This window comes from Ailuropoda melanoleuca, chromosome 6 (genome assembly GCF_002007445.2).
Source record: "Ailuropoda melanoleuca isolate Jingjing chromosome 6, ASM200744v2, whole genome shotgun sequence".
NCBI lineage: Eukaryota > Metazoa > Chordata > Mammalia > Carnivora > Ursidae > Ailuropoda > Ailuropoda melanoleuca.
In genome coordinates this window covers 17,703,017-17,717,587 of record NC_048223.1, presented here as the reverse complement: position 1 = coordinate 17,717,587, position 14,571 = coordinate 17,703,017, and the positions used below count along the sequence as shown (strand labels likewise).

The 14,571-nt window shown below is 40.8% G+C and overlaps 2 protein-coding genes across 5 annotated transcripts in view; one reads left to right on the top strand and one right to left on the bottom strand.

Annotated features, from left to right (window-relative positions):
- Positions 1-3,193, top strand: part of SH3BP5 (SH3 domain binding protein 5) — a 73,789-nt gene extending 70,596 nt beyond the window's left edge. For 2 of the 3 annotated variants that reach the window (XM_034663687.1, XM_002915342.4), the window contains exons 8-9: positions 1,006-1,266; positions 1,752-2,490. In XM_034663687.1, the coding sequence (XP_034519578.1) occupies positions 1,006-1,266; positions 1,752-1,939 (449 nt within the window). In that variant the 3' untranslated portion in view covers positions 1,940-2,490. Of the gene's footprint in view, positions 1-1,005; positions 1,267-1,751 lie in introns of all 3 variants that reach the window. The other variant, XM_034663685.1, reaches the window with a different exon arrangement.
- A 759-nt stretch (positions 3,194-3,952) lies between these two features.
- Positions 3,953-14,571, bottom strand: part of CAPN7 (calpain 7) — a 40,487-nt gene continuing 29,868 nt past the window's right edge. Inside the window, exons 17-21 of one of the 2 annotated variants that reach the window (XM_002915341.4) lie at positions 11,454-11,599; positions 10,675-10,737; positions 7,328-7,458; positions 5,190-5,282; positions 3,953-5,097 (exon numbers count right to left, since the gene is read on the bottom strand). In XM_002915341.4, the coding sequence (XP_002915387.1) occupies positions 4,953-5,097; positions 5,190-5,282; positions 7,328-7,458; positions 10,675-10,737; positions 11,454-11,599 (578 nt within the window). In that variant the 3' untranslated portion in view covers positions 3,953-4,952. The remainder of the gene's footprint in view (positions 5,098-5,189; positions 5,283-7,327; positions 7,459-10,674; positions 10,738-11,453; positions 11,600-14,571) is intronic. The other variant, XM_034663659.1, reaches the window with a different exon arrangement.

Sequence of the window (14,571 nt, the reverse complement as noted above, 5' to 3'; positions counted from 1 at the left end):
CTCAACAAATGTTTAAGTGCCAGGCCCAAAGGAAAGGAAACTAAAATTTGATTGTCAGTATGTGTGAGGTACTCTAATATCCATCCTCTCATATGGAGAGGAACATGAAGCTCAGAGAGGTAAGTAACCTGACCAAGCCTACACAGGAAGAAGTGGAGACAGGATCTGAATTCAGATTTGAGCCCGTTTTCTGTCCTCAACATTACAGTACTTTTCATTTATGGTAGTCCTCCGGGGACGCTACCAAGGCTGTTTTTAAAGATGAGGGAGGAGGGAAGGAGAGAAGGAGAGAATAGGAGAGGTCTAATAAGCAGGCCTTTGTACAGGCTGAGGGAAAAATAGTTAAAGGTGGAAGTGGCTTTCAAACCACAAGAATGACCTGTCCTCTGGGCCTTTGTTATTCTGATCCACAAAAATGAGTGAGGCACAAGGTAAGAGCACTGTAAAGGAATTTTGTCCTTTTGCAGTGTCTTTTATGCGATCGGAAGTTACCCGGAGATCACAGGGTCCCCACAGATCCTCCGCACAGGACTGTTGCTTCCAGCAGCTCCTTCTACTGCATGGAAGCAGCTGTTACATCTGACTGGCTCTGTTCAGGGTGCATCACAGAGGGCCACTCTTTTCCTTTGTACGTGTGGATCTGCCTGGGGTTTTGGGGTGCAGAAAGCCCCTGATCTGGGGCTGACTCATCCTCCACCTTTAGGCAGCGTCTTTAGGTAGTCGACACGGACTTCTGGGGGTGGGAGTTCTAAGGTTATCGGAAGGACACTGAATATCCGTGGGACCCAACTGCTTCCCTTCAAGTTGCTGGACAGTCTGACCATGCAGACTTGGGAGGGTCAGAGTCCTTTTATCAGGTCCCCATGGTGGCGAGGACTCTGCAGTTCCCGGGCCGTGTCGGCTGGGAGCCGTGTCCGGCTGGGGGCTGTGTCCGGCTGCTGGTCAGCAGTGCACGCTTCTGGAGGGATTTAAGGAACCTCTGACCCGTGTTCTCTCCCCCGCTAGTGGCCTCCGAGGCCTTTGAAGATGACAACTGCAGCAACTTCGTGTCTGAAGACGACTCGGAAACCCAGTCGGTATCCAGCTTTAGTTCGGGGCCGACGAGCCCATCAGAGATGCCTGACCAGTTCCCCGCAGTCGTGCGGCCTGGCAGCCTGGACCTGCCCAGCCCCGTGTCCCTGTCGGAGTTTGGGGTCATGTTCCCGGTGTTGGGCCCTCGCAGCGAGTGCAGTGGAGCCTCCTCCCCCGAGTGTGAGGTAGAACGAGGTGAGTCACAGCCCTCTCCCCAGTAGTGCCGGGGCCAGAGGACTCCCTGCCTCGGCAGCCAGATCTCCGCACTGTTCTAGACCCTCTCCAGGTCTCGGCGCCCCCAGCGCCGCGTTACTGGGCTGTGCACGTGCAGTCAGTGTTGATCACGGAGACACCGGCTGCTGTTCTGGGGGCTTCTGGCTCTGCTCCTGACCGCTGCTTCACAGGGCGGCTTGGGCTCCGCGTCCTTCACCACCAGCAGTCCTCCTGACAAGCACGAGCCAGAGCGGTTTGTTTCCGGCTGTCAGGGTAGAACCAGCCCCCTCTAAAGATAAGGAATATATCAAATGCCTGGAGTAACAAAAGCAGTCTGTCACCAGGTGCTGGAGGACGCTCTGCGAAGGGCAGTCGGGCAACCCTGGCAGATTCTGGAGGGTCGCGCTGGCTTGGGCCCACGTGGCTCTCGGAACGGCCAGTGCTCAATGATCTTTCTGTTTCTCCAGGAGACAGGGCAGAAGGGGCAGAGAATAAAACAAGTGACAAAGCCAACAACAACCGCAGCGGCAAGAGCCGAAGTTGCACCGCCCGCGAGGGCCAGGCCCTGGAGGGCAGGATGAAGCAGCTGTCCCTCCAGTGCTCAAAGGGGAGAGACGGGCTCAGTGCTGACAGAAAAACGGTGCAGATTGGCTGATCCGTCCAGAGCCCTGGCCCAAGTGCAGAGCAGTATTTATACACGAAGCTGTATGGAGAACATTGTGCCAATAATCATTTACTATATGCCAAATCTGAAGCGTTTACTCTCAACCGCACTGATGAAGTGTGACCTTGAGGGCTGAAGAGTGTTCTTCTGGGAGAGAGCTCTTGGGCCGGTTTGTTTTTCAGAGCAGAGGCGTCATTGCAGTGGACTGTGGCCAGGGTCACAGCCTTTGTGGAGTATTACCCGTAACAGTGTTATGGAAGCAATAACTAGTTCCTGTGAAAGAAGCCGAGCCAGGAAAGGGGCTGGGAAGCGGAGCCAGACTGGGGTCGACAGCTTGCTTCTCTTTTCCTTCTCTTACCCTCAATTTGGGAAGATGGAGATGGTGTCTCCTTTATATCCCAGGGGATCGAAATGAAAAAACACAAAAACTCAAATATTCAGAACACACCTTTTTGACCCAGCGAAGGCTTAAAAAAAAAAAAAAAACCAAACCAAGAACACAATTCATCACCTCTGGTATTCAGAAGGGGCTTCTTAAAAAAGCGTATGTGCTGGGATACCCATTAGAACCATTTTCTATAAAGGTTACCATGAACTGCACTTTTTGGGGTGGGAAAGGTGAATGCCAACGTGGGGATGGGAGGGATGGAGGGTAGCAGGGACACACCATAGAAGATGATTTGTGGCTGTGTGGGGGGAGGGTCTGTAGCATAAACCTTATCCTACCAGCCAGGGGACTTAAGAGAAGTGCATGTGAAGAATGGTTGCCATTGTTATATCTAGACTGACAAGGTGTCAATTTCTCTGTAGGTTGTGACTTTAAAAATAAATTATTTAAGGGTTATGCTGCATTAGTATTTCTTAGACGGAATTGTTCCTTAATGCTAGGAAAGGGAGTAGGCATGTGTTGGCACAGGCTGTTAAATAGAAGCAAAGAAGTCTGTTATGCTAATAGTAGTACGTGTTAAGACTGCTTTTCTTTAATGTTTTCATGGTTACACATATTTAGAGCACTGTATTTTATTTGTCTTTTTTTGTTAAGGAAACTTAGCATTTCTAAAAGAAAAGCAACCCCATTTCAAGTTGTCTGTTAATCCTGACACAGCTTGTATATTTTAGTCATTTGTAAATCTCTTCCTATTGTAGTGTTTTCTCCTTTTTTAATGACCGATACAGTATCCTAATTACTAGGTTATTTTGTACTTGTCTTAATTCCTTGAGTGTAATAAAAATGGCTGAAGACAATGTTTACCTTTTTGTGTCTTCAAATAAACTCTGATGTTGCCTAAATCTCCCACTCTAGGCACCAGGAAGAGCATGGAATGCAGTGGTCATCTGCCCTAATTTCCAGCTAAGGTCCTGGATCCTAAGAATTTAAAGCCCCAGGTACCACAGTTTGGGTTAGAACTCCGCTGCTGCTACGAAGCTGAGCAGCAAGGAGACACAGCGTTAGGGAGACGGAGCCAAGGTGACTGTGCCGGGGGGCGCTTCCCAGCCTCTGCTGTACCACACTCTCCGGGGGCGCTTCAAGCAGCCGGCTCTTCTCTGGTCTTAGAGCCCCACAGAATTTGGGGTACACCTGAGGTACTGAATTTTTCAAAGCTCCCCCAGGTGATTCTAATGTGCATCGAGTTGACATTCAGACTGTTTTTCTATCTGTAGCACCATATCCGTGGCTCTATTGTAAGAGAATTCAGTGTTAAACTGTTCATGTGTAGGTCTCCATTAGGTGTTTGAGGGCGGGAATAAGGTCTGTCTTGTTTGCATCCTGTACAATATCTTTAACAGAAAAGGTTCCAGTCGTATCTAAATTTTTCTTTAAAGGGCCACAGAAAATTAATCCACCAAAATTGAAAGCACTAAATATTTACCAAAGTGGAATCACCATCCTGAATATGAAACAGATTTGCTGAAGCCTGAATGGTCATGTAAATAATGAGTTCTTTTAGATGGAACGTACTAGATGAAGCCCTTTAATAATCTCTCTAAGGTTAAACTATGCAGTTTCCGTAAGTATAAAGATTTTATTTCAAATAAAGGTAGTAGAAATACAAAATAAGTTGTGATAATTATAAAGTAGAGACGATGAAAAATTCCACCTTGTTCTCAGAGGTTTAAAGTCCTGAGCATCATTCTGCTCTCCTGGATTTCTATGTAAACTGGGAATTTATACACGGCAGTAGTATCTTGGCACTTCCTCCAACTACAACCCCAATTATCATATATTAAATTTTCAATTGTATTTTTTTTTCAGTGTTACCATTTTTAAGACTATACAAACTAAATTGTAATGTCTGTCTTCAGTGTCTCAGATTACTACCTTCATTCAGCCTGATAAAAAATAAGAATTCCAATAGTGAATATATCTCAGCTCTCTTAACATGAGTTAATGGGAGACAGGTACCTAAGTTCAACAACCTTCATTGTTAACTAGGTTAAAATACTTCTTAAAGCTTTATTCTTTTGTAACACCTGGGCAACAAACATTAAAAATCATAACACAATTAAAATCTGTTATGGTGACATGATTCATTTGGTAATTAGCTGCCCAAGATGTAGAGTCACAACACAAGCAGGTTTAACTTACAACATGCTCTGCCAAAACGAATATAAACATCTCAGAATATTATACCAGCCTACTGTTCCTCCCAGCGAGGGGATAAGTCATGTCCCTTATCTGGTCTCTATTCTCTTTTAGCAAAGGCATCGTACAAGCACTGCCTGAGCCTAGCCTTTAATCCTCCATGATCTGTTATTCAATGTGGCCCCTCAATGCAGACCAACTCCTTATACACACATAACCATGTAAATAGTACTTCTGAGTGATTCAGGGTAATTCTGACTATATACAATTCTAAACACTGTGACTTGAGCACCAGATCCCACTGTAACATTTTTAGAGATTTAATTCTGTTCTGATTGTTTAGTGTCCCGAGTACTTCTGTCCTCATTTGAAGAGCTGATGTTTGCTAAGTATAAAATCCAGTAAATGCTGAAAGCTGCATCACTGAAGTTGTGTTGTCTTGATGGGGATAATACTGTTGAAGTCCAAGAAAAAAGGTCCTTCTTGTTTAGGCAAAAAAGTACTAGGAATGATATTGTAGATCCCTGCAGGTATATTTTCTAATTCCAGGTAGCAAAACCCACACCTACATGCAGGGAAAATGAGAACAAAGTTTACAGAAGATGATGCCACAAAAAGTAAAGTATAAATTAGATGCAGTCAAAATGCCAACATTACCTATAGTCACCACTAGATTTCCTCTGAAAGCCGTGGGGACCGGGATCTCCCACCATGGACACTGTTACAACCTCAAATCCAACGCTATATTGCCTAGCAATAAAAAGAAACAATTACTGTTGTTATTAAGTACTCTCCAATACATACCTAAAAATAACTGAAGTGCAGATATACTATTAAGTATGTGCTTTCTAAAGCTTTAGGAAGAGGAAACCACTCTGAAACACATGCACATACTATTTTTACTCTTAATTATACAAGATACCATTTATATTTTTAAACTGAAGCTATAAACTTACTTTAGAAGAAACCGTATTTTTACCATAGGCTCTCAGAGAATACTGTGAAATTTAAATAAGATACTGTATTTGCAGAAAAAGTGGAAGGAGAGAGAAAGCCCTGAAATAAAATCTGAATTTACAGAAGTAATTAGCATATGGTAGACATGACATTCCAAATCAGTAGGGAAAGGAAGGACTAGATGGTGATGAGGTGACAAATTTAGGAAAAAGAACTTACACTGTATTCACACCAAATATAAAAATACATTCCATATACATGTAAAAAGTAAACCGCAAAAGAACTAGAAAAAAATATGGTACAAATTTGATACTGGGGTGAGATTTCCCGCCCATAGCAAAATAAACCTGAAAAGATAGATTTGCTTACTTTAAAATGAAAACTTTTCTCTATGTAAAAAAAAAAAAAAAAAAATCTGGGAAAAAAACTTGCAAATATGTGATACAGATCCTTATTCATGCTTACAGTTAAGAAAACCATGACAATTTCCAAGAGAAAAATGGGCAAAGGACATGAATAGGCAAAGCAAAAGATACACATTGTCAAACACTTATACGTCAAATACTTTTATTTCAATCTACGAATTAAATACAAAAGAATAACCAGATACCTATTTCACCTATCAAACTGTAGAAAAATAGCTTAACCGTATCTAAAGAATTATTAGTTTTTGAAATAGTTTGTAAAGAGGCAAAATTAAGCCTAGTTTTATTTAGAGTACTATTTTTATTGTTTTTAAAACCTTTTTAAGTTGAGAAATAGACACAACGTACACACAACTACAGCCTAAATAACATGTAAAGTGAACACACGGGTTGTCACTACCTAGATCAACACAGCTCTCAGTGCCACAAGTCCCTGTGCGCACATGCCTTTCTCATTACAGCTCCTGTCCCCACAGAGCTAACATTAAACAAACACCTTCTTGCCTGCCTTTAAGAAAGTATATTGACATACAATGTTCTGTTTCAGATGTACAACAGTGATGTGACAGTTCTCTACGTTACGCTCACCACAGTGAGTGCAGTCACCGTATGTTGCAACAATATTATTGACTATATTCTGTTGTACTTTTCATCCTTCTGACTTCTAACTGGAAGTTTGCACCTCTTAAACGCCTTCACCTATTTCACCCACTTCCCAACCCCCTCCCTTACCTTCTGGCTTTTATATAGTCAGACAACCTTAGCAGGCATCTTTAAATAAGTGTCCTTTTGCCTGCTCCTCACTTCATGTAAGTGGAATCACAGAGCTGATGTATTGTGTGTGGCTTTTGCTCAGCAATGTTTTTAAGACTTATCCATCATGTAGTGGGTCACTGTAATTTGTTTTCATTGTTATGCAGGACTCTATATGACTATTTTATAATCTTCAATGCCGCTGATGAACACTTGGGTTGTTACAAATGTTTGGCCCTTACGACAGTTTCTTAGTCATTTTGGATTGCTCCTCTTACAACATGCCTATCCAAGCTTTTATTTTTTAAACTGTGGACTCTTTAACTAATGTAGCATATTTACAAATCTTCCTATGCGCTCATGTCTTAATGACTTTTCAGGATAAAGAGAAATTTCTTCAGATATTTCCTTTATTAGTAACCGAACTGCAACAGATTTTTAGACGTGATGTGAGAAAGTGGTCTAATTACCTTTTTGGCACATGGATACTCAATTATTCCAGCACATTTATTCAACAGACTATCCTTTCCCCGCTCCTCTACAATGCCATCTTTTTCATTAATCAAGTGCCTGTATATGCACAGCTCTGTTTCAAAACCCTATTCTGTTCCATTAAACTCATTCTTAATATGATATTAAGAAAGTTACTTAATCACAAACCTTGGTCCTCTTAGCTCAATCAGTAATGGCCCAGTCTTTTCTATATGGAATTGGTAGATGGGGTTATTTTTGTGAGTTTCTTGGAAATTTCCACATCCTCCAGCACTCTGGCCACTCCACTTTCCATTAATCTTTAATAAAACAAAGTTTTTGTATTAACAAAACTTCCCATTCTCCAATTCTACTTTAAAGACTTTAAAAAGGGAATGGTGTCACCAAGATGGTAACAAAGGTTCCTCCTGCTTTGCTCCCGTTCACAAGGACAATTAATAGCTATTCCAGAAGAGGACAGCACTGAGAAAATCCTAAACATGGGGGTGAGGATGAAGCACCCTCCTGCACCACAGACAGACTGCATTAGAAGGATAAGAGAAGCAGCGACATGTTGACCACACTGTCTCCAGGCCAGTGCAGCACCATGTGGAGAGGTCTCCCCTGAGCTTCTGATTCTTCTAGTGGACAACAAGCTTCCCCCAAGCATGGTGGCTTTCCAGAAGCCCCTACCTGATCTTGTACTGTGAGGATTACAGGGGAATCTTCAACAGAGGGTGGAGCTTGCAACATACCTGAATTCATACCTGACTGAATTCATACCTGCAGTGCCCAAGTAGTAATCCCAACCAGTGGCTCTGCTTCTCTGCACAACCAAATGAAGGGTATGCTCTGACCTGGGGACTTGGCAGGGTGCAGATCTGCCTGATTTGGATACTCAAATGAGTTTAGCCCACCCTGCAGCCTGGATTGCCCACACCCAAGCAAGGAGCTGAGTCACAGCCCCAACTACTGTAGAGAGTGCCTTCAAGCACCATCTGACCAGAAGGGCTGGTGACAACTACTGGATGCTGTGCATTTTAGTGCCACTTTAGCCAAGAGGCGGGCAGAACTAATAGTTTGCAAAGCAAAGCCAGAGTGGCCCTGTTTGGTTACAGAACTTGGGGTGTAGGTGGGCTTGTGTCAAGATAACAAAGAGATACTTCTGCTGAGCCCAGGCAGGGAATCTGATGTGTAGGGCTGTTCATCACTAGATACAGCCTTCAGCCTGTCTGACCAGGGAACCGAACCAGAGTACAAGGAAAGCTGCATAACCCCACAGCCCTATTTATAGCAGTGCTTGAACAAAGAGCACAGCTCGTGGGTTTACCCTTTCTGCAGAGCAAAACCGGTGGCCTCACCTGACTAGGGAATTCAGTGCGGGTCCCCAAATAATGAGCTGCACGATCCCTGGGTCCTGTCGTGCCTACCAAAGCAGGGAAAGTAATTCATAGCCCCATCTACCACTGCTTATAGAACCGTGTCCCGACCACATAGTGAGTCTGACCGGAGAATCTAAGCAACTGCGGAGTCTGTTCTATAGCCTCTTTGGGTAGGACCAAGCCAGGAGTCCTACCCAACTGTTCCCAGCTCATGGCACAGCCACCATCCCCATCCTCAGAGTTCTGACAGTCACCCTGCCCAAAAAACAGACCATCACGGCAGGCTCCACCTGCCCAAGGACAGTACCAGCAGACACACCCTGAAACCCAAACTAAGCTAACTGGTGGAAAACTGTCCCTGCCAGAGCAAAGCTGGAAAGTCTGGTAGAGGAGCCTGATTACTCAAATGTCCAGATTTACAAACCTAAAAACTAAGGATCACAAAAAATCAGGTAAATATGACATCACCAAAAAAATGAATAATGCTCCAATAACCCTACAAACATGGAGATCTACGAACTGTCAAAGAATGCAGAACAATCCTTAAGGAAGCTTAAGGAACTATATGAAAACACAGACATCCCCAGGGATGCAAGGATATTCAACATACGCTAATTAGTCCAACAAACAGAATGAAAGAATCTTATAATCACCTCAACAGACACAGAAAAAGCATCTGACAAAATTCAACATCCATTCATGATAGAAACTCTTCCCTAAGAAATAAGGAATCGAAGGAACACATCTCAACATAATAAAGACCACATATGACAAGCTTATAGTTAACGTCCCACACAATGATGAAAGGTTAAAATCTCTAAGATCAGAAACAAGACAAGGATGTCCACTCTGACCACTTCTATTCAACATATTCTGGAAGTCCTACCTAGTGCTATCAGACAAGAAAAAGAAAATATATCAAATTGGAAAGGAAAAAATAAAATTGTCTCTATTTGCAGATAACATGATTGTATACATAGAAAAACCTAAAGACTCAACCAAAAACTGTTAAATAGACAAATTGAGTAAAGCTGCAGGATATAAAATAAACATACAGATCAGTAGCATTTCTATGTTAACAACAAATTTTCTGAAAAAGAAATCAATCCCGTTTATAATATCAAAAACAGTAAGATACTTAGGAGTAAATTTAATGGGGTAAAAGAGCTATCATCTGAAAACTATTATTACACACTAATCAAAGAAACTGAAAATAATAAGTGGAAAAGTATCCTATGTTCATGGACTGAAGGAGTTAATATTATTAAAATGTCAATACTCCAAAAGCCATCTATAAATTCAATCCAATCCCTATCAGGACTCTAATAACTTTTATTGATTTATTTATTTTAAACACAAGTAAAAAAACACTCTTAAAATTTACAGGGAACCACGGAAGACCCTGAATAGCCAAAGAAATCCTGAGAAAGAACAAAGCAGGAGACAACACACTTTCTGATTTCAAGCTGCACTATAAAGCTATATAGTCACCAAAATAATAATACAGTATTGACAGTATAAAAACTGACAGGCCAACAGAATTAAGAGCCCAGAAATAAACCCAAGCATATATGGTCAATATTTATTAACAAGGGAGCCAAGAATTCTCCCTCAAATCTTCCTCTACACATCTAGCCCACCCTGCAAAAGCAGTCTCAAATTCTACTTTCAAGGTTCATCTACAAGGCACCTGGGTGGCTCAGTGGGTTAGGCATCTGCTTTTGGTTTGGGTCATGATCCCAGGGTCCTGGGATGGAGCCCCATGGCAGGCTCCCTGCTCAGCAGGGAGTCGGCTTAACCCTCTGCCCCTCCCCCACTCATGCTTGTGCATGTTCTCTCTGAAGTAAAATCTTTAAAAAAAAAAATAAAAAATAAAGGTTTATCTACATGATGAACCCTTCCCTGATGACCAAAGTCTGCACAATCTTCTTTCTTTGACCTTTATTTCTTCCCAAGAATCACTAACGTTGTTCACTGAAGATCTCGTATTCCAACCCAGACTGGAGGCCACTTTCATTTCCCTTGTATTACTGTCAAGTCCAGAATGTTTTTGTTTTTTTAGAAATTGTTAAATGTGAATAAAATGAGAAAAGGAGAAAAAGACAAGGGAATTCTAAGATTTCTGGTATTATGACCCAGAGAAAATATTCTTACCTGTTTTGATAAGGTATATGGTGAAGGAATCTTTGAAAAAGTAAAGCTGCAGGCTGAATATACCTAGATTCAAAACAAAATTTATTTAATGATAAAGTTTATGCTTATAAAAACTCCAAAGTGATAAAACAATATACTAGAAGACTGAAAAATTAGTTGGCATACATAAAAGTCATTATTCTGTACACAGGTTTAACGCACTGGGAATTGAACAGCTAGGGATCTTGTTCTGGTTTTCTCTGCTACTGTGTGTGACTCAGGGCAATGTCCCTTTCATCACTAAAAATCTATTCAAATTGAGCTCCCTTACTGATGTATGGGAAAAAAAGCCTATGCAGAAAAAAATTACAATACCCCCCACAACCAACCAACCAACCTGCCCAGCTACATGACAGCAATATGTTTACAGGCAATTGATTTCCTTTCACAGAGTTCAAAGTTATGTTTTTTCTAAGTCAATTAAGGTATTACACAGGCTAAAGGAGTTCTTAACTGCTTGCTCTGAAATAGAATTAGTCCAACATATCACATTACCACAGGACTAAACTATTTTTCTGAAAACGAAAATGTTCATTCAATATGTCATTCAAAATAAAAATACTACTTTTCAAAAGGATTAGTTTCTGTGGGAAGCATAATTTAATACTGAATAAACTCAAAAATTTATAGAGAATAATTTTCAGAAATAAATTTTTTCTATAGCTACTTCCACTTATGCAACAGAGCACCTTATGTACTTTATTTCATTGTGTTCTGTCACTGTATGTTGGTTTACTCACCCGGACGGTATAATGGATTGTATTCTGTTTTTCATACTGAGAAACCACTAATGTAAAGGTATGGGTCCCAGGTGTGGTCAGCTTTATCTTAGTCAAATAATGAGGGCTGTTAATTCGAATGCCATCAATGTATGGAGGCGGGTCACCTACAAATTAAGCAGGTTTACAGAAAAGGATACGTTAGTTTCTGCAGTTTTTATTTTTTATTTTTTTTTTAAAGATTTTATTTATTTATTCGACAGAGATAGAGACAGCCAGTGAGAGAGGGAACACAAGCAGGGGGAGTGGGAGAGGAAGAAGCAGGCTCATAGCAGAAGAGCCTGATGTGGGGCTCGATCCCATAACGCCGGGATCACGCCCTGAGCCGAAGGCAGACGCTTAACCGCTGTGCCACCCAGGCGCCCCTCTGCAGTTTTTAAATATAAGTTTTATAGGTCATGATAGGAAAAAAAATTAAATGGATGGACATCCCTCCCCCCTTGATTCTATCTTTAAAATACAATAATACTAAAGAATTTCAATTTCAACATAAAACTTTATAATTAAACAAAAAATTTAAATAATTTCTAGGAAGTAAATGCAATCTTTTGGAATACAATCAATGAGGTATAAGATAATTCCTATTAGTCTTATGTTGAATTTTCTCCAGTAAAGGATTTTAAAAACAAGGTTGGCTTTTTTTTTTTGAGGAAATTCTTTAAGATACAAAGTAGTATATAAAAATATATCTATATTCCCCACCATTCAGAACTAAATTAACATTTTAGGGGGTCATACCAGCTTCCTTATAAAACAAAGTCCCTTTTAAACACCACCCTTAGTCTTATTCTGTTCCACTCTGATGGATTCATGGGCATCTTTTCAGAATTTAACAAACACACATCCCTAAAAATGAATGAATAAATGTTATTTCTGTGGGCATATAACTAAAAAAAGGACTGCCATATGCCTTATTCTGAAGCTTTCATTTTTCACTCACCATGTTTTTAAGATTCATGTTCTATACAGGAATGGTTTATTCCTTTTAAAACTGCCTGTATGATATTCCAGTGTATGAATATGACTTATTTATACCCCCATTAGTTACTCAGGCAATCTGACAGATTATTTCCAATATTTTGCTATTACAAACAATGCTATCTGATATATTCTCTGATGTCTCACTGCAATCAAGGCCAATACAATAAAATTATTTCATGCATGTCAATTACTACACATCATTTAAAATCAAGGCTATATAATTTAGCTTATTTAGGAACACTGAATATTTGTAATATAATCTATTGAAAAACTAAACATTTTAGTATCTCAAACAAGTAATAAGTTTCTTTTTTTTTTTTTTTTTTAAAGATTTTATTTATTTACTTGACAGAGATAGAGACAGCCAGTGAGAGAGGGAACACAAGCAGGGGGAGTGGGAGAGGAAGAAGCAGGCTCACAGCACAGGAGCCTGATGTGGGGCTCGATCCCAGAACGCCGGGATCACGCCCTGAGCCGAAGGCAGACGCTTAACCGCTGTGCCACCCAGGCGCCCCTCAAACAAGTAATAAGTTTCTAACGCTTAGAGTGGTGTGATCTAGTGTGAAAAGAAAAAGAAAGGGCATATCTGTGATCTTGGACAAGGTTTTTAACCTTTCTGTGCCTCAGTTTACTCTCCTGTCAAAAGGGGAACAACAGAAGAGTGTTTTTTAAATTCACCTCAGAGTGTTGTGATAAAAATAAAATTGTAAACCAAAAAGTACTTTTTTCTGAAAAGGCAGTATCACTATATGTAAGAGGGAGAAGCATTTTAAAAAAAAAAACAAACCCAAATAAAAAGCGTAACAAAAATATTTTTGAAGTTCAAAAGCCATATAAACATCTTAATGCTAGGAATATATACTCACAATACTTGTGTTTTTTTGGTTGTATAGTGGCCAACAGATGAAAAATCAGAAATTTGGGTAATTTACCTTTAATCCTTGGAATACCATGTGCCATGCCCATTCCGGAATATCAAGGGATATTGACTGAGAGAATCAGGGCCTGGCCCCCCAACACCCAAATACCAGGGATTGAATACCATGTTTTCTTCTGATTAAATAAAACAAGACTTAACGAAACCACTTTCTTTGCACAGCCTTCTTGAAAGAACTGTCAATAATTGCTTCCTTACCTCCTAGTCTCTCCTCAATCCACTCCAATTGGGCTTCTAAGCCCACCTCTCCACTCCACCAACTCTGTTCTTGTTAAGGTCAACAATGACTGCCAGGATGCTAAGTCCAAATGTTTCTTCTCTAACCTAATCTCACCTCTAAAATAGCAGCAGATTCAGATGCCCACTCTTTCCCTCATGAAACACTGTCTTCCCTTGGGTCATGTACACCTTACTCTATTTCCTCAGGTACTCTGTTCTACTTTTTGTGCAGTAACTTTCCTCTGCTCAACCTTAAGATGTCTAAATCCAAGGATCAGGTCGTGGATGTTCATCTCTGTACCTACAACTCTCTACACCGGCAGTGTATACAGTCCCATCTTCAAAAGGCATCTATATGCCCCTGATTCTTCAATTTGTATCTATAATCCTAACCTTATCTCAGAACTCTACCCAAAAACCCAATTGTTTCCTTGGCTTCTACACTTTGATATCTAATAGGCATCTTAAATAAGTAACAAAAAATTATCTTTTGCTTTTACTCCACAACAAAACTGCCCCCCCACCAGCTCTTACCCATCCCAGTAAATGTTACAGCAGCTTTTTATGAATGAAGCCAAAAAACCAGAAAGCATCCTTGAGTCCTCTTTGCCCCCTATATCAACTCAGGTCCTGACAATCCTACTGAAACCCAAATCTGCCCATTCCTCATCTCCACTCCACTCCTACTATGCTAAGTTCTTTCTCAAAATCACTAACTTGGTTCTTTCCCACTTTTTGCCCTGCCAATATATTCTACAAAGAATGGTCTTTAAAAAAATTTGTATCATGTCATTTTCCTGATCAAGGCTCTCCAAAGATTTCCTGTTACACTTAGAACAAAATCTAAACCCTGGTGTGGCTTACAGAACATCATGTAATCTGAGCCTGCAAGCCTTTCTGACCTCTTGACACCATACCACTCCAGGCCCATGGCCTTTTTTC